General features: G+C 57.0%; 4 protein-coding genes across 4 annotated transcripts; 2 read left to right on the forward strand and 2 right to left on the reverse strand.

Moving 5' to 3' along the window:
• Positions 1-1,217: 1,217 nt before the first annotated feature.
• Positions 1,218-6,884, forward strand: NCLIV_060180 (cDNA FLJ58794, highly similar to Pogo transposable element with KRAB domain, related; the record flags this gene model as incomplete). Its single annotated transcript, XM_003885572.1, has 1 exon — positions 1,218-6,884. The coding sequence occupies one exon, from the start codon at positions 1,218-1,220 to the stop codon at positions 6,882-6,884; it is 5,667 nt and encodes a 1,888-aa protein (XP_003885621.1).
• Positions 6,885-9,468: 2,584 nt separating this feature from the next.
• NCLIV_060190 (putative acetyl-CoA transporter) lies at positions 9,469-16,493 on the reverse strand (the record flags this gene model as incomplete). Its single annotated transcript, XM_003885573.1, has 15 exons — positions 9,469-9,617; positions 10,059-10,145; positions 10,470-10,551; positions 10,871-10,957; positions 11,225-11,367; positions 11,482-11,569; positions 12,062-12,238; positions 12,471-12,576; positions 12,860-13,183; positions 13,632-13,811; positions 14,386-14,438; positions 14,732-14,778; positions 15,606-15,754; positions 15,956-16,056; positions 16,407-16,493. 15 exons carry the CDS (start codon positions 16,491-16,493, stop codon positions 9,469-9,471), a joined length of 1,860 nt encoding a protein of 619 aa, XP_003885622.1.
• Positions 16,494-19,117: 2,624 nt separating this feature from the next.
• NCLIV_060200 (conserved hypothetical protein) lies at positions 19,118-21,648 on the reverse strand (the record flags this gene model as incomplete). Its single annotated transcript, XM_003885574.1, has 4 exons — positions 19,118-19,279; positions 19,759-19,974; positions 20,415-20,503; positions 21,396-21,648. 4 exons carry the CDS (start codon positions 21,646-21,648, stop codon positions 19,118-19,120), a joined length of 720 nt encoding a protein of 239 aa, XP_003885623.1.
• A 1,542-nt stretch (positions 21,649-23,190) lies between these two features.
• Positions 23,191-26,770, forward strand: NCLIV_060210 (conserved hypothetical protein; the record flags this gene model as incomplete). Its single annotated transcript, XM_003885575.1, has 7 exons — positions 23,191-23,300; positions 23,851-23,945; positions 24,362-24,450; positions 24,783-24,857; positions 25,798-25,925; positions 26,215-26,290; positions 26,627-26,770. 7 exons carry the CDS (start codon positions 23,191-23,193, stop codon positions 26,768-26,770), a joined length of 717 nt encoding a protein of 238 aa, XP_003885624.1.
• Positions 26,771-27,833: the final 1,063 nt, after the last annotated feature.

A 27,833-nucleotide genomic window follows, 5' to 3' on the forward strand; every position in this document is an offset into this window, starting at 1 on the left:
GGGGTCGGTGGGAAAGGGAAACGGACCCGGGAAAGCGGAGAAATTCCGTCGCTGTGTATCTGTGCCGGCTTTTAGAACCAGCCCTGTGTAGCGAGGCTCTTTTTCTCTGGACGGGGTGATTGCTGCGAAGGTCAGAGCGCGAAACGCTTCAGCGCACGCCTTTCCTTCGTTTCTTCGTCCTCGTCCATGCTGCTCGTGACTCCGCTGGAACTGCGGTGGTCGATTCGCCTCCGCCGTTGTTTCCCCTTTTCTCGTGCGTTCTGCGTGTCGCCAGCTCAACTTCCTCCGCTCCAGCTCAGCCTCGCTGTCCTTTCTCCCTTGGTTTTCGATTCTTCCCGCTGGATGCCGCCACTGGGCTGCAAAAAAGTGCAGCCGTCGTCTCGTCCTCTCGTTGCCGTTCCATCGTGTGCACGACCTCACCTTCATGCACTTTTGCTCTCCAGATCGCGCACTGAAAAGTGCTGGACCTATTATCGGGGGGACTCGGCTTCCTGCCGCTGGACTTCTTGAAACTGCGAGAAGCGACGCTGGGCTTCTGTGCTGCGGTCACCGCCCGTCGTCCATCGCGTTGTGGACGTACGTCCACCCGGGCGGCCGCTGAGGGGAGGGCGTGCTTCAAAAACCCTATCTGCTAGTGCTGCGTAGCGCGCGTGTCCTCTCCTGTTCAGTCTCTCTTGGTCTCAGTCGTCACCGCAAGCTTTGGCCTTCCTCTCGCGTCTTTTCTCCCCCTCTGTAGCTCTTGGTCGCCGCCTTTTCGCTGCCCAGACACGCCGCGCGTCCGTGGCTCGGCCCCCGCCGCTGGTTCGTCGCGCTTCCCGCCACGCATTTGCCGAGGCGCTTTCTGAGGCCTCGCAGGCCGCCGCGGGTTCCCCTGTCGCCGTGCACAGTTCCCGCTGCTCCGTTTGGAGCGCACAATTCTCTCGAGGGCCCTTCATATGGCGTAGCCGTTCTCTCACGAGACGCGTGGCGACTGGGCTGCCGGTGCATCAAAAGATTCGTGTCCATCGTTCCTCTCGCAGTCTTCCTCTCCCTTCTCTGCGTCGTTTCTTAGGGAGTGGCGTTCGCCCTGTCTCGAGTGTCCCCGCGAAGCATGTGTCGGTCTCCCTTTCTGTTTCTTCTCACGGTTTCCGCCCTTTTGTGAAGAGCTGGAGGGGTGCACTCTCGGCCCGTATCTCTCCAGGCAAGGAACAGTCGCGCACCTTCTCGCTCCGGAGACCATGGCGCAAACTGCGTCGACAGCCCTGGACGTCTCCTCCGGCTCCGGCCACGGAGTCGGGCATCTGCTCCAGCGCGCGGGATCACAGGGAACCGAAGGCGTCTCAGCTGCGGCTCCGTCCCCCCTGAACTCTTCTCTCTCCTCTTCTACCAGCGTCGGCGCGCCGATCTTGATGAGTGTGAACGGGACTGAAGCCTCCGCGGGCTCGACGCCGAGGCCTGGCTTTCCGGCGGCCCACGGTCACCTCTCTTCTTCTCACCCGGGTGCTGCCGTCTTCTTCACCCCGAATGCGGCCTCAGATGGGAACGCGATCGTGGCCATATCGGCGCCGTCTTCTCTGCCCTCAGTCTCCCTACCTCTGCCGTCTTCCCACGTCGACCTGTCCCAGCTGCATCCCGCTCTCTCGCAGGCGCACGGCAACGCTGGAGCGAACGCGAGTTCGTCCTCCCATCTGTTGTCCCAGATTGGCGCCTCGTCTCTGTTGTTGCTCTCGTCACCGGGCCCCGGCGTCTCTTCGTCTGGAGCCGCCGGGGCGAAGGGGACTGTCCCGGGAGCCTCGGTCGGCCAGGGGATCCTCTTCCCGCAGGCCGGCGGTGCCACTCTGATCGCCAACCCGGGCTCCGCGGGGCCGAGCCTCGTCGCTCTCTCTTCCGCGCCCTTCTCCGCCTCCCACCCGCACCACGCCTTCCTCGCCGGCCAGGGACAACCCCCCGCGGCCTGGGTCGTCGACGCGGGGGGCGTCTCCTTCTCGGGGCCGTTCGCCGTCGGGGCGCCAGTCTCCGGCCTGGCGACAGGCGCGGGCGCCCTGGGGCGGCGAGCGAGCCCGCAGCCCTCGCCAACGGCCTTCTCCTCGTCGTCCTTCTCCTTCCATTCGCCCTCGTTCCAAGCCGTCCCCACCCACGAGGGCGGGATCTCCGCCCTCGCGGCCGCCATCGCCGCCGTGAAGGTGGAGCCCAATGCAGTCGCGGAAGACGGGAGGCCCGGAGAGGCTCGAGACACGCCTTCGGGCGCGGCGCCCCAGGCGACTGAGAACGCCATGGGCGCGACCGTCGAAGCGCGGCCGCCCGGCGAGTGCACCGCTTCTCCCACGCATATGGGCGTCCTCCCAGCGGGCTCCTCGTCCCCGACCCCTGTTCTCTCGAGTATGGCTGTCTCTTCGTCTCTTCAACCGGGGGCGGGGCTCCTCGTTCGTAGCGGCAGCGGCTCCACTCCCTCCTTTGCGTCAGCTGCGCCCCACGGAGACCCGAACGGCGCTCCGGGATCCAGTGAAGGCCACGACGAGACCGCGTCTGGATCCGCAGCGCAGGGACAGGCCTGTCTTCTGCCCGGGGACGGCGCGTCTGCGAGCGGCAGCGCCGTGCTGCTGTCTCCGACTGGAGTCGGCTCTGCGACTTTCGAGGGCGACATGGCGCGGGCGGAAGGTGCCCAACCGACTGGAGCGGTCTCGGCAATCTTCGACGCCCTGAATGCTCAGTGCCGCCCAGGACAGGGTCAAGGCGACCAGGCTGAGGCGTCTCCTGCAGTGTTCTTCGCTGGGCGCCAAGACTTGGCGAGTCAGGAGGCGTCCGGAGCCGTCCAGGCGGGTCTTCTCTCGACGCATCCTTCCTCGCAGCAAGGTCTCACGGTCGTCCCCTCGCCCATTCTTTCTGCTTCCTTCCCTTCTTTCTCTTCCTCGTTCACTCCCTTCCCGTCCTCGGCCCTCACAGCCGTCACTGTTGAGCGCCTTGCCGCCCTCGCCGCCGTCGTCGCCGGGGGCCCAGCGGCTCCCGGCGTCGCCCCTGCGGTCGCCGCTAGGGAGAATCTGGGCTTCCTAGGGGGTGCAGGGGCGGTCGGAGACACCCCCGACGCAGAGGCCGCGCCGGAAGCGGGCGCGGCGCAGTTTGCGGGCGCCACTGGAGCCCCAGGCCCCGAGGGCTCCCAGGCGGTTGCGGGGAAACGGCCGCGGGGCCGGCCGCGAGGCAGCAAAAACAAGTTCCCGCGAACAGCCAATCGCCCGACGCCTGCCGCGGGCACGGCCTCTGCGGATGCCGCGGCGGCAGGGCCCGTTTCTGCAGGCCCCGGAGTGGATGCAGCGCCGAGCGGGGCCGCTGGGCCTCAAGACGCGGTGTCTGCAGCGTCGGAGACAGCAGAGACAGGGGCCGAAGCGTCGGCGGATGCCACGCCGGCTCAGGCTCTCGCGACGCCCGCCAAAAAGCGCCGTGCAGGCGTAAGCCGGAAGAAAAAGACGGCTCCCGGAGAAACGACGACCGCGCCGGGAAACGTCGAGGACAGTGGAGCACCAGGCGGTTCCGGAGGCCTGGGCGCGGCCGAGCCCGCAACTGCTGCGTTTTTGTTGTCCGTTCCTTCGTTGCCCGACGGACCCCACGACGGGGCTCGTTTGTCTGTCAGCGAGGCCTCGGGAGGTGCGCCGGTGCCGCCGGGGCCCGAAACCGCGGCTGGGAGTCCCTCGTCAACGTCCGACAAAGACCGTGGCGTGGCCGAGCCAGGCGCCCGGGCCGAGGCCCCGGGCCCAGAAGGCCCTGCGTGTGGAGGGTCTCCTTGTGGGGCGAAACCGTCGCCGAGTTTTGCGACCTTGCCGGGAAGCTGCGGAGACGTCTCGGTTCCCGCCCTCTCTGCGGGGAGCTCTGGCGGAAGCCCCAACCTTCTGGAGGTGTCCGCCTTGGCTGCGGATTCCTTCGCGGGCGTGGGCCTCAGCACTGCGTCGGAAAATGTGGAGGCCGCCCAGGCGGGTGGCGCAGGATCGTCCGCGGTCGTCGGAGACGTCCAGGCGACATCCGTCGTTCTGGTCCCCGGTGCGGCACCGGCTGCGGGACAGAGGCCCGCGGGCCAGAAGCCCCAGGTGGAGCCCGCGATGGCGTCGCCCCTCACAGGCGCCCCCTGCTGTGGGGAGTCCCGGAGCGCGGAGACCTGTCCGCCGCTTGGCGGGCGAGGCGAGAGGCCCGAGAGCGCGAGCGATGTGTCTCCACCTCTGGTGTCTCCGCCTGTGGCGTCGGGCGCAGCCGCGGCGCCGTCGCCAGGCGACGAGGGTGCCCCTGCGCCGACGCTCGTGAAGGCGGACGCGGGCGACGCAGATTCGCGCTCGCTGTCGGGCGAGGCGCTGGCTTGGCGGGGTCTGGGCATGATCAAGGCGGGCGGCATTCGCAAGAGCTACTCGGCGTCATTCAAGCTAGCAGTTGTCGCTGCGGCCGAGGGGATGAGCAGCAACACGAAGGCGGCGAAGCAGATGGGCGTCACTGAGAGTTTGGTGCGTCGGTGGCGCATGCAGAAGGCGGTGTTGGAGCAACTGCCGGGCGAGAAGCTGTCGCGGCGCGGGCGGAAGCACGGCAAGTACGTGACCCTCGAGCAACAACTCTGTCTCCACGTCTGTGCGGTCCAGCAGCAGGAAGGGCGGATTCTGAAGGACACGGAGATGCGGCGCCTCGCGAGCGAAATCGCGGGGAACTTGGCCGTGTCCGACTTCAAGGCGAGTTCGACCTGGTGCTTCCGATTCAAGCGGCGCTGGGGCCTGGACCGCGTCCAGAACACCCAGTCGAGCGCCGCCCACGCGAAGAGACACACGACTGTCTCAGCCGGCGCAGAGGCGAGCGCAGAGAGCGCGGGCTTGCTAGGCAAACCGGGAGGCGCGGCGGGCGCCGGCGCTCTGGGCGAGGGCGACGGTACAGGCAAGCCGGACCCGAAGAAAACGGCGAGCCTCGAGTCGGAGACTGCCGCTGTCGACAGCCTCGCGGCTGTGATAGTCCCGGAGGTGCGAGGCGAGGGCGAGGAAGGCGGGGAGGACGAGGGCGGCCGAGACCGAGCGGCGGCGGGGCTGGCGACGAACGGAGCCTGTCCCCTGGAGCCCCGGACTTTGGACGCGCTGCCGAGCGACGCGGGGCCGAGGCCCGTAGATGGCGAGGCCCGCGCCGACAGGTCGCCCCCCAGAGGAGACAGCGAAGGCGACCACGGAGACTCTGGGCTTGGCGCGAGTGCGCCTGCAGCGGCTCCTGGCGAGGCAGGCGGGTGCGGCGCAGCCGCGTCTTTCTCGTTTTCTGCGTCGGTGGCGACGCTTCCTGGCGGGGGCGAGAAGAGCGACGGCGCTCGCAAAGAGAGACAAATCCTCTTCCCCACGCAAATGGAGAACCCCGGCACAGGGACCGCGCCCGCGCAGAGCTTGGCTTCTGTCTCCGGCTCGTTTCCCGCCTCTGCGCCGCTGACGCCGAGCGCGCCGGGCTCCTACGCCTTCACGGCTCTGCCGTCTCCTCACGGAGCGGGACTCCACGACCGGCCAGGCGCCTCAGCCGTCCCGTCGAGGACCGGCGAGGGCGGCGTCGGTCCGTTCCCCGCCTCGTTTTCTTCTGGCGCCCTGCCGCTGGCCTTTCTGACGCCGGCGCTCTCCCTCATGCGGGACGAGCGAAAGGATTCCGCGAACGGAGACGAAGGCCCGGGCGACGCAGGCCACGAACGGAGTCTCGCGGGGACTGAGAGCCTCTGTCTGTTGCTGCCTCAGGGCGCGAACCAGGCGGAGCAGGAACTCGCGCTGCAGCAGAAGCTGCTCGAGCTCCAGAGACAGCAGGAGGCGCTCGAGCGCGAGATTGCGCAGCACCGCATGCAGTCGCAGGCCTTCCAGCGCGGCCGCCCCGCGGCGCGGGCCGAAGGCGAGAAGGCAGAGGGTCGTGCCGTCGGAGACGCGGCGCGGGAAGGCGCGGGCCTCGCTTCGCTTGTGGGAGGAGACGGGACTCAGTCGGATGCAGCCCCGGAGGCTGCCTCCGACAGGGGAGACACCCCGAATGGCGAGGAGACATCGCACCCAGGCGTGTCGCATGCGGCGCCGCCTCTCACGCTCCACGCGTCTTCTCCGTCGACGGGTCGACTCTCTGCGTCTTCGTCGGCCGCCGCGCTAGGCACTCCACGCGCAGGAGCCTCGGCGCCCGTCGGGTCTCCGGCCCCATTCGCGTCCTTCGCTGCGTACGCTCCGCCGTTCCTTTCGTCGCCAAACGGAGGAGGAGCTGAAGCCGAGCCAGCGAGTGCCTCTGTCCCACAGACAGGAGACAGAGGGGCGCTCGGGGATCGCGCCGCGGGTGGGGCGGAAACAGAGACAGCAGAGAACGCTCGAGAAGAGGGCGGCTGCGCCGTTGGGTCTTCCTCGAATCCGAAGCAGGCGCCGACCGCTGCGGCGTTCCCTTCGTCTTTTTTCTCGTTTCCTCTCGCACACCCGAGCGTGCGCGACGAAGTCGCTTTCTCTTCTGCGCCAGGCCACCCTTCGGAGGCGCTCCAGGCCGCGTCTCTCTCGTCTTTCGCTTCAGGGTCCGCGTCTGCACGCTCCTCGGTCGCCTCTTCGTTTCCTGCGCACTTTGCGGTCTCCTTCGAGCGCTCAGAGGAGGCGGGAAGAGACGACGCTGCGCGCGAGGGACAGAGACCCGTGAGCGGAGACGGGCGAGGGGCGCGAGAAGGGACAGAGACGGCGACTGCGCATGCAGCTCCGGCCTTCGCCTCGCTCGCCTGCGCTCCTGGCGAAGCGCATGCAGACGGAGCGGGGACCGCGAGAGACGCGAGACCGGACGAAACGAACGGCGAGTGCCTCGAAGCGCGGGGCGGCGCCGCGGGCCCTCGAGACAGTCGGGAGATACCTGGTGAGGCGAGCAGGCCGGAGGAGGCGCTGGCGAGGGAGGCTGCGCTGAACGACAATTGAGGAGGGTGAACCCGCGCGAATCCGATGCTCTGGGAGGCGAGGCGTCGTGAGAGCTCTCGCCTTTGGAGGACTGGGCCTTGCCCCAGAGAGCGCGAGATGGCGGCGGTTGGGGCAAAGCGAGAGAGGCAGAGAAAACAGAGAGAAGATTAGGGGAGAAAGAATCGTGTGGTGGTTCGGCGAGGCAAAAGGAGCTTTTCGCGAGAGAGGAGAGGGTGGGAGTTTGTTTGTCTCGTGTGTCGCGTGGGCGGTTGAAGCAGGAATCTCTCGGAAGGTGGAGAGAAGAAACAGCTTGGGAGAATCTAGAGCAGAGTGGAGGGTGGACGGTGTAGAACGGGAAGAGGACAAGAGTCGGCAGGGAGAGGGAAAGTTTGCATACAGGAAAGGCGGGGCGCAGTAGGAAAGAGCCGCGCGGAAGAGAGAAAGGCTGAAAGAGAGGAGAGAGGGAGAAACGGAGAGAGAGGAAGAGCGCGGCGCGCGGGCGAGAGAGATCGGACACGTCGGTAGTTTGTAAGGGCGAAAGAAACATGGTGCTGTAGAGAAGGTAAAAAGAGATTGAAAAGAGATTGAAGGAGAGACACATGTAGAGATGGCTTACGTGGAAGACCTGAGCGAGAGCAGGAAGTGCAAGGGAGAAGTTTTTTAGAAACGAGGAGACACATCGGAGGAGACAAGTGCGTGGAGGGTAAAGGGGTGACGTCTCTCGACTTTTCGGTCGTCTCCGCCGCGCCGCTTTTTTCAATTTTTGACATTCGTCACCTGCACACTGCGAAGGACCGCATGTGCAGAACGGTCTCGACCCTTTTTTTAGACATCACGCGGACACGAAGCTCCGAATCTTTTTCCCGCGGACCCGAGCCCACCGGAAAAAGGCAAACTTTCGTTTCTAGAACGGAAGTTGCTCACAGTCGGAGTCTCGGAAAAGACAGCAGACAAAGAAATGCAAGAACTCAATGCTTCGCCCTGCAATAATACTTTACAGATACTTACATATATATGGATATATGCGTGCATATATATATATATATATATATATATATCCGCTTAGCTGACCGGGTGGGAGGCGTGGAGCAGGTCGAGACAGTGCGCGTTACACAGTCCGACATTTTTTTGCTCCGGCCACTTGTAGTGTAGGAGCGACAGTAGGCAGGCAACAGGACGATTCTCTGTATTATGTGTATACATGTGTATATACATCGTTTACAGATGTATAGATGTCTATAGGTGAGCGCATATACATGTATACCTATGTGCATATGTATATACCAAAGCATAGGTATACTTACCAATATGCACCTACATATACATATATATATATATATATATACATATATATATATATATATATATATATATACATATTTATATGCACATACACATATAGATGTATAGTCACAGGCATGGGGCTGAATCTGGGACACGCATGCATCTGCTCGGGGTCGTGGCGGTCTGTGGATATGTCGGAATATTTCATTCACCGAATCCGTTTTTAGAGTTCGCGTTTGGGCTGGAGATCTCCGAGCTCAGTGTGCATGTTGATGTGGCGCTGCCGGTGCTTGGAACGTCCCGCCGAGAGCGCCCGCGTTTGGAAGCGTTTTCTCGTCATTTGAATTCTTGGCGCGCCTCTTCCGTGACATTCGAAAAAAGAGTAATTTTGCCACGCCACAAGCCTCTCTTGATCCTCTTCCTTTTTCTGTCTTCCTCCTTTCTCCCTCTTTCCCTTGCTTCCGTGTTCTCTTCCTCGTCCGCCCATTCCCCTGGTCTCGGATTCTCGTTTTGCGTCTCACTCCCCGTCTTTTTCATTCTCTTCTCTCCCTTCTCACGCTCATCGCTTCCGTGCGTCTTCAAATTTTGTTCCGCTCTTGCGTGATAAAGCCGCACAACTGTTTTGACAGAGGGAGAAGCGTTAGGTTCGCGGAAGGAAAGGGACACACGAATTTGTTTCCAAAAATTCCCGACCGAACGCAGAGCTTGCATGTAGCCCTTGCGGGTGTTGAGAGGCAGAAACGCGACAGACAAGAAAATACAACTTCTCCAGAGACAAAGGCGAGGAACAAGAAACAAAGCGTAAGGTGAGAAAAACAAGGAACCGAGGGACAGAACCCTCCGGCAAAAAGGAGAGCCTGAGAGAGAGAGTAGAACCCATGGGCCTCCTCTTCGTCTCGGCATCGAAACGAAACTGAACAGTGCAGGAGAGGAAAAACAGAAAACACACATCCCCCCACGTCTCTCCTTCTTTTCCTCCTCTCTGTTTCCAGTCGAGTGTCTCTACCTTGCGTGTTTGTGGCTTCCTCGCGGGATTTTCCGGACTGCGAGCGCGCCGGCTTTGAGCATCAGGAGACAGAAAACAAAACAAAAACGAAGGAAAAGGGGGAAAGGCGACAACTCGGGAGAAAAAGGGAAAAGAAAGGGAAAACTCCGGGTGCAAAAGCGAAGATAACGCAATCGCTCTTTTTTTCCTTTATCCGTGAACGGTTGCGCTTTCGAGCCTTGCACTGCTCTAGGTTGTCGTGTTTCGCAGTTTTCCTGTGGAATGCGTAGACGGAAAAACTCAGCGTTGGGGAACCGAAGGCCTCTGCCTCTTTCTTTACATCTCCACTTTCTTCATTTCCACTTCGTTCCCCGGCTCTCGGCGCGAGGGTTTCGGCGGACGGGAAATCTCGACTCGCCACTGAGAGAGAGGAACCTGCTGGAGGGACTCGATGCGGCGCCAGCAGAGGGACAACCAAGCCGCGCCTGCGAGAAAAACCCGGGCGACTAAACAAGACAGACGCGGACGGGAAAGACGGAGGATGCAGCGCGAGTCGGAAGGGGTGTAGGCCAGGAAGAACCGCGAGACGACGCAACAGAAGGAAACGCGGACGGCAAAGGGGAAACACGGAGAGATGGAGGAGGACGGGTACAGAGCCAAAAAGAGAAGGGAGAGGTGAAAAGGAAGAAGGCGAGAGAGGAGAAAAACGGAAGAAAAGGGAGAAAGGAGGAAGAAGACCAGAAGGCGATCGCCCACGAAGTGAGAGTGACCCCCAGACACACAGACAGGGGTAAAACAAAGAAACACGGTGCGCTGAAAAGGCAAGAGAGACGCGAAGCCTATTTCAAAAGGTGGGTGAAAGCTGCTCTGGCAACAACCGCTTTTCTTTCCGAAATGCCCTCCTTCTCTCGACTCCCGAGCACTACCTGCGAGGAAACAGACCGCAACCTGCACGAAGTAGGCGTCGAGCACGACGCGGCACGCCGGCGCGTCTCCCTCCGTTCCCTCGGCGGCTACAAAGAAAAGAAGAAGGGAAAACCGGGGGAGCAGTGAATCAAAAAGGACGACGACGAAACGAGAAACGCGCGAAACGTACGATGAACAGAAACGGGTGAAACCGCGAAGAGAAAAGGCTGAAAAGGAGAAACTGCCGAGAAGAGAAGAAAAGCTGAGAAGGCAAAAAAGACGAAGTGAACAGAAGGCTCTGAGGAGACGAGAGAGACGCTGACGCAGGCAGAGAAGTTAAGGTCGCGGGAGGAGAATTGCGATGGGTACAGCCGCGCAACGAAAGGCAGAGAAGGGACGGAAAGCAAGGGAGAACGAGGCAAGGATCTTACCAGAAGGGAGTGTACTGGAGCCGCCTGAGCAGTCTTGGATCGAGACAACATCCATGAGGAGGAGACTAAGGGTATTGGGCCACTGCGAAAAAGCAAAGAGACAGGGAACGCGACTCCACGAACGCTCAAAGACAAACTGCTTGCGGTACAGCCAGAACCCCTCGCGAGAGAACCGCACAAAACCCTAAACCCTAAACTTCTCCACAGCGCGGGCGTCGATGGAGGCTGCGGGCGAAGAGAGCAAAGGGCGAACGCCAAGGTGGAGATTTTAGCTCCCGCTCCGACACCGCATGCAGGAGGAGTGAAGCCAAAGGAGAGAAAGAAAGACAGAGCAACCGCGAGAGGCGAGAACGGAAACTAGAGACAAAACGGCCAAAAGAAAAGGAGATCTTCGGTCGTACCTTAACCCCGAGGTTGGTGACTGTGTTGAGAAAGGTCATGTACGTCCCACCAATGCGTGGATCGGACACCTGCGCGAAGAACGCCATCTGGAAAAAAACAGAGAAAGAGAGAGAAAGAGGAAGAATGCGAGACAGAGAGGAAGAATGCGAGACAGAGAGGAAGAATGCGAGACAGAGAGGAAGAAAGGGAGAGAGAGAGGAAGAAAGGTAGAGAGAGAGGAAGAAAGGGAGAAAGAGGGGTTTTTAGCTGGGCAACCGGGTTCCTCGCCGTCAAAGGACGCCCTGCAGCGTCTCTTTATCTCTTGTTTCTCTCTCCTCTCGCTTAGGTTCTGTCTCCCATCCTGCACGTCTCACTTGAGAGACAAACATGAGGTCCGAACAAACGTTGTACGCGCCAGTCACAAGGAACATGGCGCTGTAGAGCGCAGCCCAGTGGGAAGACGACATCTTCGCCGCGCCGTCGCCTGCGAGAAGGTAGCCTGTCGCCGCGACCGCCGCTGTAGACAGCAGAGACAGACGGGGACCGGGCAGACTCCAGGCGAACGCGACGAAACCATCCCGCACGCGAAATTGAAGGTGGTCAGGCGACGCCCACGGGGGGCGAGACTCACCGGCCCAGACGAGGCACATGCACATGCGCAGGAGGTACCCGTAGGAGAAGAGACGAAGCGGGAACCGCCCTCGCAGGAAACGCCCAACCTGGAAAGGCAGGCAAACGAAGGGAAAGGCACGGCAGCGGAATCGGAGAATCGGAGGCACGGGGAAGCAAGCGAAAACCGGGAGACCAGACCAAAACGGAAAAGAAAACACACGGCGAGAACCAGAGAACGGAAACAACACAACCTCACAGGTCGAGCGAGTCTCCACCAAATTGAAAAACGCGTGGATTTATGTATGCACAGTTGGTAAGAAAAACAGACCTACCGATATATATATATATATATATATGTATATATATATACATGGTGTGCAAGCGTGGATACCTACCTCTCCATATATATATATATATATATATATATATATATATATATAGATGAGTACCCACGCACAGATATACGCATATGGACACGGATAGTGTGTATTTTGATGTGTTCGTTTACAATGTGCCTTTGTGTGGAATGAATCTGCAGCCAGTGTTGCTCCCCGGGGGAGGGATCGCGGGCGTTTTGCACCGGATGTCTCGGGATTTACCATCATGGGGCAGATGATGCCGAGCGGGAGGAAGAGTGGGGCGAAGAGGGCGAGGTCTTCTTTCTTCACGCCGCGCTCAATCAGCTTCAACTGCGTGGCTGCGTCGACGCACGCAAACGCGATCCGACAAGTCAGCAGAAGAAGCAAGAGTGTCCGGACTGGCGGCAGGAAGAGCAGCTGAGTCACACCGCATACACACAGCATGCAAGCTCGCGTGCAAAACGCATGCGCGAGTGCATGTCGGCACAAAGGAAGCGTCGTGCGGACGCGAGCGGGCGCGTGTCTCCTCCAGAGGACTCGTGTTCAACATCGCAGCTTGGAAAGGTAACCATCGCACGGGCGGCACGCGCAGTATCTGAACCTACAGCGCCGGTGCGATTTTTCTCGCGGAAAGGGCGAGACTTCTCACCTTCCACAGGAGACAGTAAGACTCAAGGACGCCTTCAGGTTCCCCTTCTTCTGCCGGGTCGGAGACGGTCGAGGAGACACTCTCGCGTTTCGCCTCTGGGCACGCGCTGCAGGGAGAAAGGAACGCATTTTGACCCTGAACAGCACACTGGCAAAGGCGCGCGCACGCGTCTCTCCCCACGAGCACTCAGCCCGCAAGCGCGTTCCCGCCTCGCTCCTTCATCTCCCCTTCTCTCGCTTCTGCGCTGTCTCTCTTTCCTCTCGGCTTCCAGAGCACCGACAGGCGAGTAGGCGAACGACGCGCGCGAAAAAGTTGAAATTCGCTTCCAGACACGAGTCTCTCCCTCGTGGGGCGAGGAAGTCGTCTCTGCCTCTGGACGGTCGCCTTACCCGCGTCGGCGGACTGTCCGTCCGGCCGCCTGAGCACGTTCGCTTCCTCCTGCGTGTTCTGCATCGCTCGCAGACGCGTCTTGGCCGTTCTCGAGAATTTCGTCCGTGAAGAGATGCACTTCCTCGCCAGGAGCGCCGATTGGCCCCACCGACAGCGCCGCCTCTGCGCGAGGCAGGCGTTTGGATGTACCCTTTCCCTTCTTGGCCGCAGCCGCAGAGGAGACAGAAGAGCGACGTGCACGCTCCCCGCCGTGCGTACTGTAGTCCTCGGGGAAAAAGAGAAGAACGACGACGGTGGTGGCGATGATGACCCAACCCCAAAACCTACACACGCCAAGACAGAACGACGAGGGAGTGGAAACGGAGAAGAACAAACCGAGAAAAAAACGTGTAGATGCTCGTAAAAAGGGCGAAAGGTGCCTCGGGCAACACTCACACATTCGCAAACAGGGATACCAGGAATATCGAGACACATGGAAATGCAAATATCCATATATATATATATATATATATATAAACCCAATCTTCATGGATGTATATATATATATATATATATATATATATATATATATAAACCTAACTATGTGTGCAAATGTATCCGTATATATATAGAGAGATGAATTATTATTGAGTGTACGTACGCCACGAGTAAAGCAATAGACAGGAGACTCGACTCCCCAGTCTACACGCGCCGCTCGGGATTTAGAACGGTTGCCGGAAATTGGGGTTCTACAGCGACGAAAAAAACGTTCATAGACACACAGGCAAGTACCTGAGGAATCCCGCGAGATCGAGGAGAGCGCCAGGCTCGCTTCCGTCAGCGAAGCTGTCTCCAAGGAGAAAAGCGGGAAGGAAGCGGCGACATGTTTGCGGATCGTTGAGAGCGAGGAATCCAACGTACGACACAAAGTAGCCGAGAGTCTGCCCGACTGTGTTGCACGTCGAGGCCATGCTGCAAAAGGAGGCAGAAAAAGAAACCGACGCAGGCGCCGCGATCGCACACGTTCTCTCTCCGACGGGGTGGACGCCGCGCATGCAGTGACAGAATGCTGATTGACGGAAGACGCGAAAAACAATCCTGACGTGAGCACGAAATCCGCGGAAACCCTAAATCCAGCCCCTGTATAGCGCGCGCGAAAAGGAGAGAGGCGAGGAGACAAAAGAACAAGCGGCAGAAGGAGACAGGCGAGGAGACAAAAGAATAGGCGGCAGAAGGAGACCAGCAAGAAGGCCGTCGGCGCTTTTTCCGTCTCTGAAGATGGTCACAGTGTCTAGATACAGGCCGGTGTGCATGCGCCGTCGCGTGCACAGAGGAGCGGACAGAGGGGGAGACAGCACGTGCTCAGCGTTTTCGAGTTTCTCTTTCTTCCTCAGTTTCGATCTGCTGCCTTCCGCGCGCGGGATGCGCGTTTCTCTGTCTGTGCGGTGAGGCGCGGGGCTTGTTGTGTCTGTTGCCGGGAGAGGAGAAAGAAGGCATATGCGAATTTCACTGGGTTGGAAAGACGAGAAAGTTGCGGCTCCCTCACCCCTTGTTTTCTGCGCTGAGCATTGTCAGAGCCCAGCCGTCGACGGCGATGTCCTGAGAAGACGCATCGAGCGACGCAGGCGTACACTAGCGAAGAAAAGGTGCAAAGAAAAAGAGGCAGACGCAGACGGTAAAAACATAAGATGGAGAAATAGGGAGAAAGAGAGAGACAGAGACAAAGGGACAGACGGAGAAAGGAGGGACAGACGGAGACAAAGGGACAGACGGAGAAAGGAGGGACAGACGGAGACAAAGGGACAGACGGAGAAAGGAGGGACAGACGGAGAAAGGAGGGAGAGCACTACAGAGGAATTCCACAAAAAAGGTACAGAGAAAGAGAGACGTACACATAGATCGACGGACAGAGGAAACACATGTCGATTAAAATACATTGCTGAAGGAGGTAGAAAGTGACCGCGCCAAAGTCGTGGACGCAGGAGGCAGCAGACTGGAGAGGGGAGGAAAAGAGAAGCAATGGAGCACGGGAACGCGAATAGAGCCGGTGATCAGCTGAGAGACGATAGACGAGGAGGGAGAAAGAACGCGACGGCGTGTGGAGCCTGGTTAAGGAAGACACTTCAAAGAGAAAGCAGGGCGCTTGACGGGGCACACAAAGTGAAGTGAAGCAGAGGAAAAAGACGCGACAAACAGACAAACAGCAGGAAAGAGAGGACGAAAGAGAAAGAGACCGTAGAAACAGCTTGCCTGTGTCGCCATGAGGAAGTACAGGACACCGAAGAACAACGTGAGACTCTCGACGTCTGGGGCGGTGTGCCCGTCGCGCCCGTCTGCCGAGAACGCAAAGACGAATGAAAGGAAGAGAGGAAGAGACAGAAAGGGTACTGAAGAGAGCGCAGAATCGGCAATACCTGAAGCCGTAAAAAACCGTGTGTTTTGTGTTTATGGCAGTCTCTCCCTCCTTTTCACGCTTGACCTGCTACTCCAGCTGTTTTCTCCCGAAAACGAGGCTCGGCTGCCTTCCTCAGCCAAACATGTGTGTCGCCTCTCCCTGTGCCTCTCTCTCTCGCTATCTCTTCCTCTCTCTCGCTATCTCTTCCTCTCTCTCTCTTTCTCTCTCTTTCCCGTCTCGATGCATCGCTTCCCTTTCCGGTCTTGGCCGTTTCCTGAAGCTCGTCGAGATTCTTCGGCGTTCTTCGCGCCTTCCCGGGTTTTCCGCGGTTCCGCCGCTCGGGGGGTTCGTGAGAAGCGGCTGCGTCTCACCTCCGATCCAAGCGAGAATCCGCGCGGGGTCGCCTCCCCAGACCATCAGGATGCCCGCGAGAAACTGCACTGGCAGCAGCCAGGAGCGCCGGCGGCCGATCCGCGGCGAGTGCAGCGCGTCGACGAGAGGTGCCCAGAGGAGCTTCAGGCTGCACGGGGCGAAGAAAACAGAATTCGGGAAGGCACAGAAATGGCGGCTTAGAAAGAGAGAGAGAGAGAACAGGAAACAGAGAGGGGGGAACAGAAGGAGAGGAGAGAGACAGAGGGGCGAGAGGAGATTTTAGCAAAGACGGGAAAAGAGGGCGAGGGGGGGGGAAGCGAGGAAGCGTGGAGAGGGCAAGAAGACGCACCTGAAGGGGAGAGAGACGAGAGACAGAAGAGACTGCTGTTTGTAGGAGATTTTCCCCGAGAGAAGAAAGGGGACACTGCCGCTCAGACCCATGGGGATTCCCTGTGTGAAGAACACAGCGCGCGACACATCTGGTGAAGCCGAGGAGAAAGAAAAGGGGAACGAAGGAGGGGAAAAAAGAGAGAGAGAAAGAAAGAGAAAAGGAAAGGAGGAGGGGGAAAAAGAGAGAAAGAAAGAAAAAGGAAAGAAGGACGCGAAAAGGAGGGACAGAAAGAAAGAGAAAAGGAAAGAAGGAGGGGGGAAAAGAGAGAAAGAAAGAAAAAGGAAAGGAATCAAGAGGTGGAGGCAAAACACTTTCCACCGTGCAGCCGCGTACGCGAAAATGACTGCAGATACCACAAACGGGGACGCGAGCGGGGAGAGACAACGGATACAGGAGACAGGGGAGTTACCTGCAGAGTGTAGAGGAGGAAGAGGAGGGCGACGGAGGGGCCGTCGCGCCCCAGAAGCCTCTCCATGAGCGAAGCTGAAACTTTCATTTCGCTTGCCGCAGCGTAGGAGAGAGGAAGAGACGAAAGAAGAGAAAGTACCAAGAGAAGACAGAAAACAGAGAGCAGAAAGAAAGCCACGGGGAGAAAGAAAGCAACGGGGAGAAAGAACGCAACGAGGAGAAAGCAGAGAGGAGCAAGGAACACGGAAGAGAACGAAGACAGGGTTTGGGAGTGTGTTTGTGTCTCGTCGCGTGAGGCGGGCAGAGAACGCTGAGAGAGGATGTTGTGTGTATCGAGAAAAAGAGAGACGGGGCTAGCGACTGCATGCAAGAGAGAGTTCCTGGGAAAAGGAGACAAAGAAGAAACGAAGGAAAGGCGATTGAAACACCCTCCAGGAAGACAGCGCTGCCGCAGGGAGGCGCCGCGCTCGAGGAGCCGACGCAACGTGACGTGGAAGGTCGACAAAGACACACAGAAAACTCTAGGGACGAGAAAAAGAAAGAGAAGGGACAACGAAGAAAGAAGAGAGAGACGAAAGAGAGAGAAGAACGAGTAGACAAAAGAGAGAAGACGGAGCGAAGGAAGAGAAGGAACACCTCGAGAGAGAAGACAGAGTGCAGAGAGAGGACGGAACGGGGGGCGAAGAAGCGTTTCAAGATTGCGTTCTCGTCTTCTCTCTTGCTACGTGCCTTCAGTTCTTTCCATTTCTTCTTCTGGAAAAAAGCGACATCTCTCCCTTTTTGATTTGTGCTTCTTGGCTAGTCCAGCTGGCCGCGGAGACTCCCCCGAAAAGTTGGCATTTTCTTGCGCTTTTCGCGTTTCGCCCGCACGGGCGAACTTCGCTGCGAGCCTCGAGTGCACGAAATTTTCCTTTTCTCGGCTCTTCTGGGTTTGAAAACAAAACAGGTGGAAGGAAAGATGGAAGAGATGCGGCCTTTTCCTCGCGCCTGCCTGGTCTCGAAAATCGTTATTCTCTTTCAACTCGCCGTCTCCCCTCGTAGTATCTCTCTCTTTCCATGCCTTTACCACTCTCTACCTCTCTCTCTTTCTCTCCTTCTCTTTCTGTCTGTTTTCCGAATCCCTTTCTCTGTGTTTCTCCTCTTTCTGGAAGGGGAGGAAAACCCTTGAAATCCGTCCTCTCGCCGCTCGGTCTTCCGGGAACGCTACAGGAGGCTCGGATGCTTCCCTGCTCGTCCGACTTTTTCGCGAGTTTTTCTCTTTTTCGGCAAGCGATTCACGACACACAGAGATGCCCCGTCCCATTGGGCAACACAGAGTGCAAAGCTGTGTCTCCAGAACCTAAATGCGGGACTCAGCATGAAAGCTGCAAAAATGGAATCAACACAAAGCGGGACTCGCAGCTTTGTGCGTGGCAGTCAGGAGTTCCTAATCTACACCCAGCACGCCTTTAGAAAATTCCTTCCACCTGAGTGTGGACTGTCTTTCCTGGCTAAGGCATCGGGGTGATTCAAGTCGAGCGAAAAAACTTCCAGGAAGATCTTGAAACCCGCGAACGACAGCTCCTACGCGAGACGGGAGGTTCGCGCGCCCGTTCGCAGCTGCATTGAAAGCGACTTCCTCACAAAAAAAGAGGAAGAGTATCAGTGCACACACACATAAATGTATCTACAGATGCTTATGTATGCGTCCGCGTATATGCGTGCGTATGTGTGTATATCTAGTCGGATGAACATGAATCATCGAAAAAAACGTGTGAAAATACGTATCGGCACACAAGGCCGCCATGTGTCTTGCCGGCATTTAACCGAAAGAATGTGGGTTCGATTCCCTGAGAATCTAATTTTGATTATATAAAAATATAAAAGCGAGTTTCCGGCGTTTCGTGGAAGCAGCAGAGTCATGCGTCAGAGATGCGTCGGCTAGGCGAGCAGAGATTTCATTTTGGTGAGATATCTCGAGTTTTGAGCCTCCCTCGGTGCACGGCCGCTTCTCGCGAATAAAAAACACGGTCGACGAGAGAGCACGGAAAACCCGACTCTTGACCGAATTCCGACTTCCCGAGAGAAAGCGCAGTCTGAGACAAACCGGCAACGGGTGAGACGCGTGTGAGAGCTGAGGGAAGAGAGAGGAGCCTTCGAGGCGGGAGCGAGAATAAAACGAAGATCGCTCTTTTTTTCCCGAACTTGACGGTCACTCGTCGCCGCCAGAGGCCTCATTCGGAGAAAACCAGGAGCGAGGAAACCCCGAGACAAGCAACGATTCCACAGAACGAGGAATTGAAAAAAAAAGGAAGCGAAACGAAGAAAGGAAAGAGAAATCAAGCAAACACAAAGGGAAATAACGAAGGAGAAAACGCGGGTTTGTCCGGGGGACGAACTGCAAGTGCGTCGCTCTCTGGGAGAGGGGCGCAGAAGAGACAAAAGTGTGAAGAACGCGGGAGTCGACGAAACGGAGGATAACGAAGAAGAGAGAGAAAACTGAACACGACCGACGGCAAGAAGACGCGAAAAGGCGGCGACGCGTCTTCTCTGTGGAAAGCGGCCTCAGGCTGACTAAAAAACCCCAATGAGCAGGAAAGAGAGGAGACGGAAGATGCGGAGAAACAGAAAAAGATAGAGAAAACCGGCGAGGAGAGACAGAGGGAGAAGAAACCTACGAGACGAGAGAGAAAACGAGAGAAAGAAACCAAGGGAGACGGGACTCCTCGTCAATTACTCATCAACGACAATGTGGGTGTCCTCGGTCAGCGACTGTCGGAGAGCTTGACGTAGGGTCTCCCGAACTCTGCTGGTCTCCGCAGTCAGTGCGCGCAGTTCCGCGGCGGCCTTCTGATTCTCCTTTTCCAGAAAGGCAATCTTCCGGTTCGTCTCCGCCTGAAAAAGAGAGAGAGGGAACAAGAGAGAAGAGAAAGAGGAAACGGACGAGAGAGAGAAAGAGAGAGTCAACAGAAGCCAAACAGCAAACGATGTCGAAGATAAAGGACGCGAGAAGTAAGGCCATGCGTAGTCGAGGGGGAAAGCTCTTCTCTGGTCTTCCTCTCCACGAGAGAAACAAGACGAAGACACTGAGACCGTGTACTGTCTGTGCGGATCGCGAAACACTGAGAACAAAAACGTCTCATTGTAAGCATGTGAAAAAGAAAGAAGACTCGAAAGCGAGGCGAGAGGCGCCTCTCCCGCGAGGCCACGAAAAAAGGAGAATCTTGCACAGCCGCTCTGCGCCAGTCGCCGAGGACGGCGCCGACCAAAGAGGCGAGGAGCAGAGATTTTTTCGTGCGCTTCCTGCTCTCGTTTCTTCTTTTCCGCAGCCGGTTAAGGCCCCGCTCTTCTGAGTTTTTAAAAGGTTCACTTACTCGGGTGCGAAGGGACGAAGGCAAATTCTCCATCTCCGTCTCGATTGCATGCATGATGACGGCGACGTTGTTTGCGGAGCGCAGCAAAAAAGACTCCAGCTGCGCGCGCTTCTCAGCATCGCCCTCTTCTTTGCTAGCGGAAGAAGAAGAGGAAGAAGAATTGGGGGGAGAGAGCGGGAGAGGCGGCGCAAGTTCCGGGACTTGCTGGACGACGTCCTGAGAGGAGAGAGAGGATCGGGAAAAACAAACGAAATGAGAAAAAACGGAAAGAAGAGGAGAGAGGAGGGGAGAAGACAAAGAGACGAAGGAGGGAGAACGAGAACACCGAAGCGGAGGCGGCGGGGCACAGAGAGGGAACGGGAGGTCGAGAAGGAGAAGGGGAAGAGAAGGAAGATCAAGAAGTGGAGGAGGGAAACCAGGCACATTTGGTATCGATTTCTAAGTGAGGCACACGCGCGCACAGCGGAAAAGGAGATCGTGAGGAGAGAACAAAGACAAAGATGCCCGCCCTCCACACATTCGCATCCGTGCTCTTCCGAACGGTCGCCCTCGGCCACGCCATTTTCTCCCTCAAGCCTCTTCTTTCTCTCAAGCGCCCAGGCTCTCCGCACTCCTCTCCCTTGTCTTTTGCAGAAGGTTTCACCAGCGAGACTTACGTAGAGGTGACTGGAGAAGTTCGTGAGGAGAAGCTGGAGACGCGTCACGGTGTCCGCCGCCTGCGGAGAGGGAAAGGGCGGCGACGCCCCTGCCGGCAGCATCGAGAAAGAAAAAGGAAAAAGAGAAAAAGGAGAAAAAGACAAAAAAGATAAAAAGAGCAAACGACAAAGGGGAAGGAAGAGGGGACGAGGGTGGACGCTCGAAGGGAGGGAAAGGTTTCGAGAGATCGAGAAAAGAAAGGACGGAGAAGAAAAGAGGCGCGAGAAGACCCAAGAGAAAGAAGGAAAGAGAAAGATTGCGAGTGGTAAAGAAAGGAAGAAGGAAAGAAAAAGGAAGAGAGACCGAGCCACCAGCGGCAAAGAAGGGGGGCAACCGAAGTGTTGCAGGGCGCGAAGAGAGGAACGAAGCAAAAACGTGGAAGGAAAAAAGAGATGAAACGAGAAAAAAGGAGACACCAAAAACACAGGAAATCCGGAAAAGAGACACACACAGTCAACATGCCCAAAGAATGCAAGCGCCAACCGCTGCAGTGACTCCAAAAGAGCGAATGATGGCTGCATGCGCATGCAAGCGAAAACGGGAAGGTTCCAAGTCGCCCATTCCCGACCGATTTTCTCCCAGGAAAGACGCCGACACACTTCATTCCTTGTCTTTCTCTTCCTTTGTTTCTTGTCTTCTCACTTCGTTTTCACACATTTTCTGGGATCTTCTCTCTCCCCTTCACCTCGCCTTTTCTCTGTCTTCCTCTGCATCTTTGGCTTTATCTGTCGTTCTCTGACTCTCTCTTTGTGCCTGCTGTCCCGTTACATTTTTTTTAGTCTTTTCCTCGCTCGCTCCATCTCTCTTTCTCTCTGCGCTTCTCTTCAGTGCCATGGCGCTCTCGGCACGTGTCCTCTCTTCTCTCACGAGAGGGGCGAGAAAACCTTCCGTGCCGCCTTCTTCCCAGGCTCTCCCGTCTATTCCGCCTCCTTCCTCCGTACCCTCTCGGTCTTTCTCTGTCACGACTCCTCCCCAAATCTCTCTTTCTTCTCCGCTTTCGTCTGCTCTTTCTTCTCCGCTGTCGTCTTCTCTTTCATCTCCGCTTTCGTCTGCTCTTTCTTCTCCGCTTTCGTCTGCTCTTTCATCTCCGCTTTCGTCTGCTCTTTCATCTCCGCTTTCGTCTGCTCTTTCATCTCCGCTTTCGTCTGCTCTTTCATCTCCGCTTTCGTCTGCTCTTTCTCCTGTCTCCCTCATCTCTGAGCAAGGCACTGGAGTGCCGACCTCTTTGCTTGTGGGGCCTTGCGGAAGTTCTCTTTCTCCCACTTCTTCCTCTCGTCAGTCTTCTTTCTCTTCTCGTTTGCGTCACGCTATCTCGCCGTCTGCCGGCTCTTCTTCCTTCTTTTCTTCCTTGTCGGATGTTTCGCCCTCCTGTTCCTCCTCAAGGGAAGCAAAAGGCGCAACTACAAATGAAGCGGAGAGTGAACACGACAATGAATCGGTGAGACTCTCTGTCGTCTTCCTCCGAAACGAAACGCTTTCTCTCATCTCCATAAGCATTTTTACACTTTTTTGATCTGTGGAAATTTGGTATCGCTCTCTGTGGCGGTCCGTTTTCCGTTTTTTTTTCTTTCCTCTTTGCATTTCCTTTTCGCCCTCGTGCCCTCCTATCTCTACCGGGGGGGGGAGGGGGGGAAGGGGGGAGTCTCCCATGGCTTTCGTGCTTGGTCCTATTCTCTTCTTCCCCCCTGAAGCGCTGTCTCTCTTGTTCTTTGTCGTGGGATTCTCCGATGTCTTCCTTCGACACCTGGTTAACCTCCTCCTTTCTCGCTATTTTGCCTTCTCTTTCTCGTTCTTTTGCCTTCTCGTTATCGTGTTTTGCGTCCACGTTTCCTTCCATCGCTCGGTGACTCTGTTTCCCACGACGAACCACAACAGAAAACCGAGGGAGAAACATTTAATTTCCTCATAAGGTATGAAAGGAATAGGACGATATAAAAAGGAATGTCAGCCGCACAGTTGCCAGGAAAAGGCCTTCTCTTGGAGACGTCGACTAGCTGAGGAGCACAGGGTTCCTCTCGACAGTCCCCGCTCCATCTTTCCGACGACTTGTCTCATAATCTTTGGATCTTTCACGTCACGTTTTCCCCCTTTTCCCTCTGTTGTCTCGGATGGGCGTGGCTGTGTCTGTCTCTCTTTCTGTTCTCTCCGTTGTCTTTCCTTTGCCTTTTCTCACCAATGTCGTTTCTTGTTTGTGCCTCCTTTCTCTCTCCTTTCTTCACTTTTCCCTCTTTTCCCTGCGCTCTCCGCAGATTAGCCGAAGCGCGCTCAGCTCGACGCTCCCTCCTGAGACTCGTGTCCGCCTAGCAGCAATACATGAAAAGGTGCGAAAAAGGCTCTTTTCGCTCTCGTCTTTCCTCTCTCCGTTGGTCGGGCGTTCTCTCGGATGCCGCTTGAGCTTTTTTTTTTTCGGATTCCCTTCGGATTCTCCACGCGTCTTTGTGTCGTTCTCCTTCGACTTCCAAAGACGTCTCATCGGCAAGACAACAAATCCGCCTTGTTTTTCCTGCCCCGGTTTCGCTTTTGTCGCGGCGTACCTCTGTCCACTTCTCTTCTTTCTTCTTCTTCTCTTTCTCACGTGCCTTCTTCTCTTCCTTCGTCTCTACCGTCTTCTTCTTGTCGCGTTTCTTTCCCTTCTTCCCGCTCACTGCTTCTGCTTTTTCAGGTTCTCCCTGTGCACTGTTTGATGCTCGGTGTGCGTCTCTGTTTTTGTTCGCGTTTCCCTTTCTTTTCTAGCTCATGGCCAGTCCGCTGGTGCGCGCGCCTGTCTCCGAGGAGACGCGCCTTGCGTGTTTCCATGCGCTTCCCGAGAAGCCCTTCTGGAAAGAGAAACTCGACCAAATCAGCGGGTGAGAAAAGACCGGTCTTGACTCAAGCCCGCAAACGTCACGCGGTTTGCTCAGCGAACCAGCCGCCAAGTTTTGTGTCTCGGCTTTGAAACGACTGTGATCTGCTGCCGCGCGACTCTCCCGCCTCATACGGACAATCCGCTACTGTCCTAATTATTGCTGGTGGAGGGCGGATTTCAATATCGTGCGAAAAACTAAAGCTCTTTCACCTCGGTCCTCTTCCGTCATATATATATATATATATATATATATATATACATGTTTGTATTTATGTATTTATATATGCATATATGTATATATGTGTATATATATGTATTTATATATGTTACTATATGTGTATATATCTGTATGTATATGCATATGGCTGTTATCTCTCGTAAAAACAGAGAGAGAAAAAAAAACGGGGCGAGGCGCGGTGAGGCCCGCGGAAGACGGGCAAACTGTGTCGGGTGTGAGGAGCGCACGCCTCGGCAGCAGTGCGAGGAGGAAGCGCAGGCGAGGGAATTCCATGCAGGGCGTTTTTCCCCGTCTCGTGTCTTGTCGGTCGCAGCGTTCTCTTCCTCAGCGACACGATGCGGCACCGGGGCCGGCTTATACTCAGCACCATCATGCCGCTCTACGGAGACGCGCAACTCCTGAAAACCTGTGAGGAACCGCGATAACACAAAGGGGGAAGAGAGAGAAGCGGCCGGGAAAACACGCAGGGGAGAAGGACGACAGGTCGCGCGCTCTACGAGACGTAAAGATCCACAACTCGACACTTTTGCACTGCCCACAACTCCATACGTCCATATACAGAGGCCTGTGCTCCGCGACAGGCCTGTCCATCTTTCGGCCAAGAGAAAGCGGACAGTCTTGATCGGATGTGCCGAAACAATGCCCCTCCGTAACACCTCTTTTTCCAGCCTTAGGCGTGCGACAGTGTATGTACACCTGGTGGGTCTCGCTGGCGGCGGAGAGCCGTTTCGCGTCCTCCGGCGGTCCTGTTTTTCTTCGACTGTTTCGTGTGGCGATGGAAGCTGTGAGAGGATGTCGGCCTCGCTTCTCCGCTTTTGCTTCAGACTTTGGGATCGCAGAAGATGACCTCTCCGGGAGATTGTACTTTCTCGTCTTGCACGTTTGGCTGCTGCATCGACGTCTCGTTGCCCTGGTAAAACGCGAAATTTGAGCGCTCTGGGAACCACGCAGCGTGTTCCCGAGGCGCGCGTTTGGCTGCTCAGCGCGCAAAAACGCCCACGCATCACGTCACATCGGGGAGAGATCGTCTCTTCTGTGCGCCTGTCTGGACTCCACGCGAAGCCGTCTGGGGTTTGACGGCTTTTGCGGCGTCGCCTTCCCTCTCCCATCTCGCGGTGGGGCCGTTCTCGGTCCTCTCTTCTCTCCGCTGGTCGAGCGCCCACGAAAAACTGCCTCGCCTGTGTCGCTTCCCGTTCTCCCGGCTCCGCTGTACCTCTGTCATCACAAACTCTGGTTTCTTTTCAGCAAGAGGAGCTGACGAGGGACGCGCTCTGGGAGGCCGTCGACGATCTCTATCGCGCGATTCTCTCCGAGGCGCACGTGAGCTACTCAGCACGCCGAAAAAGCTGCCAAGCTTCCCGCAGTTATCTCGGGTGTATTCATCCCTTGTGTTCACGATCTTTGCTATATACTCATTCGCAGTGTTCACGATCTCTTGCTGTGCTCATCCAAGGCATTCAGGAGCTCTGTTCCACGCCCCCACGGGGTTTTCAGGTGGTTTCGTTTCCGTGGGTCTCCCCCCTCAGTGGTTAGCGCCGAGGGACACGCCCGTGGCCAACTGGGCTGTTATCTGCGCAGTTGTGCGTTTTTTGCTCCGATTTTGTTCCAGACGATCGACACAGCGTGTGTTTGGCGCCCTGTCCACGCGTGCTTTCCCCTTTTCTGCGCCTGTTGTCCCTCGCTGCGTCGAGAGATGTGCAGAGCCACAACTCATGGATTGACTGCTTTTTTCGTTTTTGGCATTGGAAAGAGTTGATGTGGCGGAAAAACGATTGCAGCAACTGCAGCTCGAGGTCTGCGACACTTGTTTTTTTTAAAAACGGGTTTCTACGTTTCGGCAAACCACCCTTTTCCGGGGACTCTCCACACTACCAGTTGGCTTCCTGTTCTCGCGAAAGTCTTTGTTTTTCCCCGATCGACGTTCTCTTGTGTTTTCCTGACCGTGTCAAGTGCATGAAGTACATAGTGGTGTCCAGCATCGCACGACTTTCCGTGTTCGGACGTCGTTCTCCGAAGACCTCACACGCGGTCTATTTCCGAGGACCGGTTCTTTGACCCAAAGCGAACGCCTTTTCGCTGGTTTTTCGGCGCATCCATTTCTTTCGGTGTTTCACGTTCAAGAGCTCCGCGTCTTTTCTCGTCTCTCTCTCCCGGCCGAGCCGAGGACACGCAGAAGGTCCAGTTCTGAGGCCTCGGCAAAAAGAGGCGCAGCGAAGACGCCGGTGTGGTCTTTTCGACACTGTTCTGTTTCTCTTTCCAGGTCAGCGAGATGCGGCTCTCGGCGTATGTTCGGGAAATGCAGCAAACCGCCCTCGGCTTTTGCCTCCTGCTCGACGAGGCTTTCGATCGGCCTCTCTTCGCTGGAGAGACTGCCCTCAGGATTTGGTTGTAAGGACGCATGCGGGGAAGCCTGAAAGCGGCGTACAAGCTGAGACGCTTTCGAGCTCAAGTCTCTCGAGTCTCTCAAGAAATACCAAGACGCGTCGAGCCGATCGCTCTGTTTCCACCGCCAGTGGCCGGGAGGCACGCAGGGCCCTTCGCGCGCGTGCAGGACAACTGTTCTGTAGCGTCTATTTTCTCGGTCTCTCTGGGTCTCTCTCTTCTTCGCCTCCTTGGTTGCGTCTTGCTTTCGTTTTCTCTATCCTTGCCTGCTGTGTCTGTCTTCTTGGGTTCGCAGCATGGTGTTTAAGGCGAAGGAGGAACGTCGCTTCTCCCCGCACGTCCTCGACCTCACGGCCTACCTTCTGAGGACGGTGAGGATTGACGGCGTCTGTTTCTGTCTCGCGAGGTTTTTTGCTTCTTTGTCTGGCGTCCGCGCCCGTTTTTTGTTGGCGTGAAGTCGCGTGCCGTGTCGGAGAGCGCGCTGTCCGATCGACGGAGAGGCGCACTGTTCGGCCGTTCCCTCCTTTGTTCCTCCTTTGTTCCCTGAACACCCACAGGTAGGCGGTCCTCCGTGCCTCTCACTTTGATCGCGCTTCGCTGTGTCGTTTCCCCGAACACCGGCACGGTCCCCAGCAGTCCTTCCTGGCTGTCTCCGGTGCTACAGCGAAGGCTTGGTTCTTCTCCCTTCTCGCTGTCTCTCTCTCCAGAGCAAATTCGTCGCGGAAATCCCCACGGACCTCCTTCTCCGCGGAAGCTTTTCTTGGCCCCGGTGGCCGCCGCATCTGGACGGCGCGCCGGCTGTCGAGGCGGAGACGGAAGACGGCGGCAAAACGTTTTTCTCAAAAATGTGAAGAAACGGACGCACAGCGGCTCTTTCCCGCCTTCGCGACAACACGGCCATAGGTGTTCCCCGGTTCTTTTTCTCCGTATATTCGCGGTTCTAGGAAGTTCTCTGCCTCCGCACATGTCTCGCCTATCCGTCGCTCTACGCACTTCTTGGTTGCATGTCCCTTTCCCTTTTCTACAAGCTGAAGCCAAACGAGCTGAGCGCGGAGGCTGTTTCGCCCATCTGGGTGCACATGCATGGCTGCCGCCGTGGAGCCTCCCAGGCGTGAAATGTGCGTCGGACGAACCAGGTTGCCTCCGACTGTCCGTAGTCCATGGTCCACCCAGTTGCTGTATGAACAAGGAACGGAGTGTTCGCCGTAGCGTTCCGAGCCCCTCTCCACTGTGTGCCTCAAAAAACAGACGCGCCGAAGCGTCCCAGACTGTCAAGCGGCGAAAGCCGCGGTTTTCCGCACAGAAAGGGCGTCTGTAACGAGCTCGCTTCGGTCGAAACGAGCAGCCTTTGAAGCGAGGCCGGTCCTGAGCGTGTAGAAAAAACGGCGGTATATGAACTATCCCAAAAAACACAAGGCTCTATCGTAGTCGATCTACGATCTTGGCCGTTTTTCGTTTCCGGGAGAAAACGAAACTGGACGATAAGTGACGAAGAGACGGTTAGGACATACCCGCACGTGGGACTGCCGAGACACTGCAGGGGACTGGGCACCCGCGTCTTCGCAGCTTGCGAATCTCCTGCATGTCCAGTCGAGGATATAGATCCAGTGTGTTGTGCGCCTGAACACCGCGACAGATTCTGCAATAGACGCTGGACAACACTCCGCTGAATGTTTTTTTCACATGCTGAGAAGTGCACGAGAAAACCTTGGACCCGGTAGAGAACGGCGTGCAAGGTATACGCCCGACGGAGTCTCTGCTTTGTCGATTTGGGCTACTCACTTCTGGACCGGGGACGGTTTGCACATCGTATCAGGCGCCCCCACTGAAGCTACACTCCCACTCACGCACTGTGTATTTAGTGATTCGTCGGTTGCTACAAACTCGATTTTTCTGGCGAGTACAGACTACGGG

This window comes from Neospora caninum, chromosome XI (assembly GCF_000208865.1).
Source record: "Neospora caninum Liverpool complete genome, chromosome XI".
Taxonomy (NCBI): domain Eukaryota; phylum Apicomplexa; class Conoidasida; order Eucoccidiorida; family Sarcocystidae; genus Neospora; species Neospora caninum.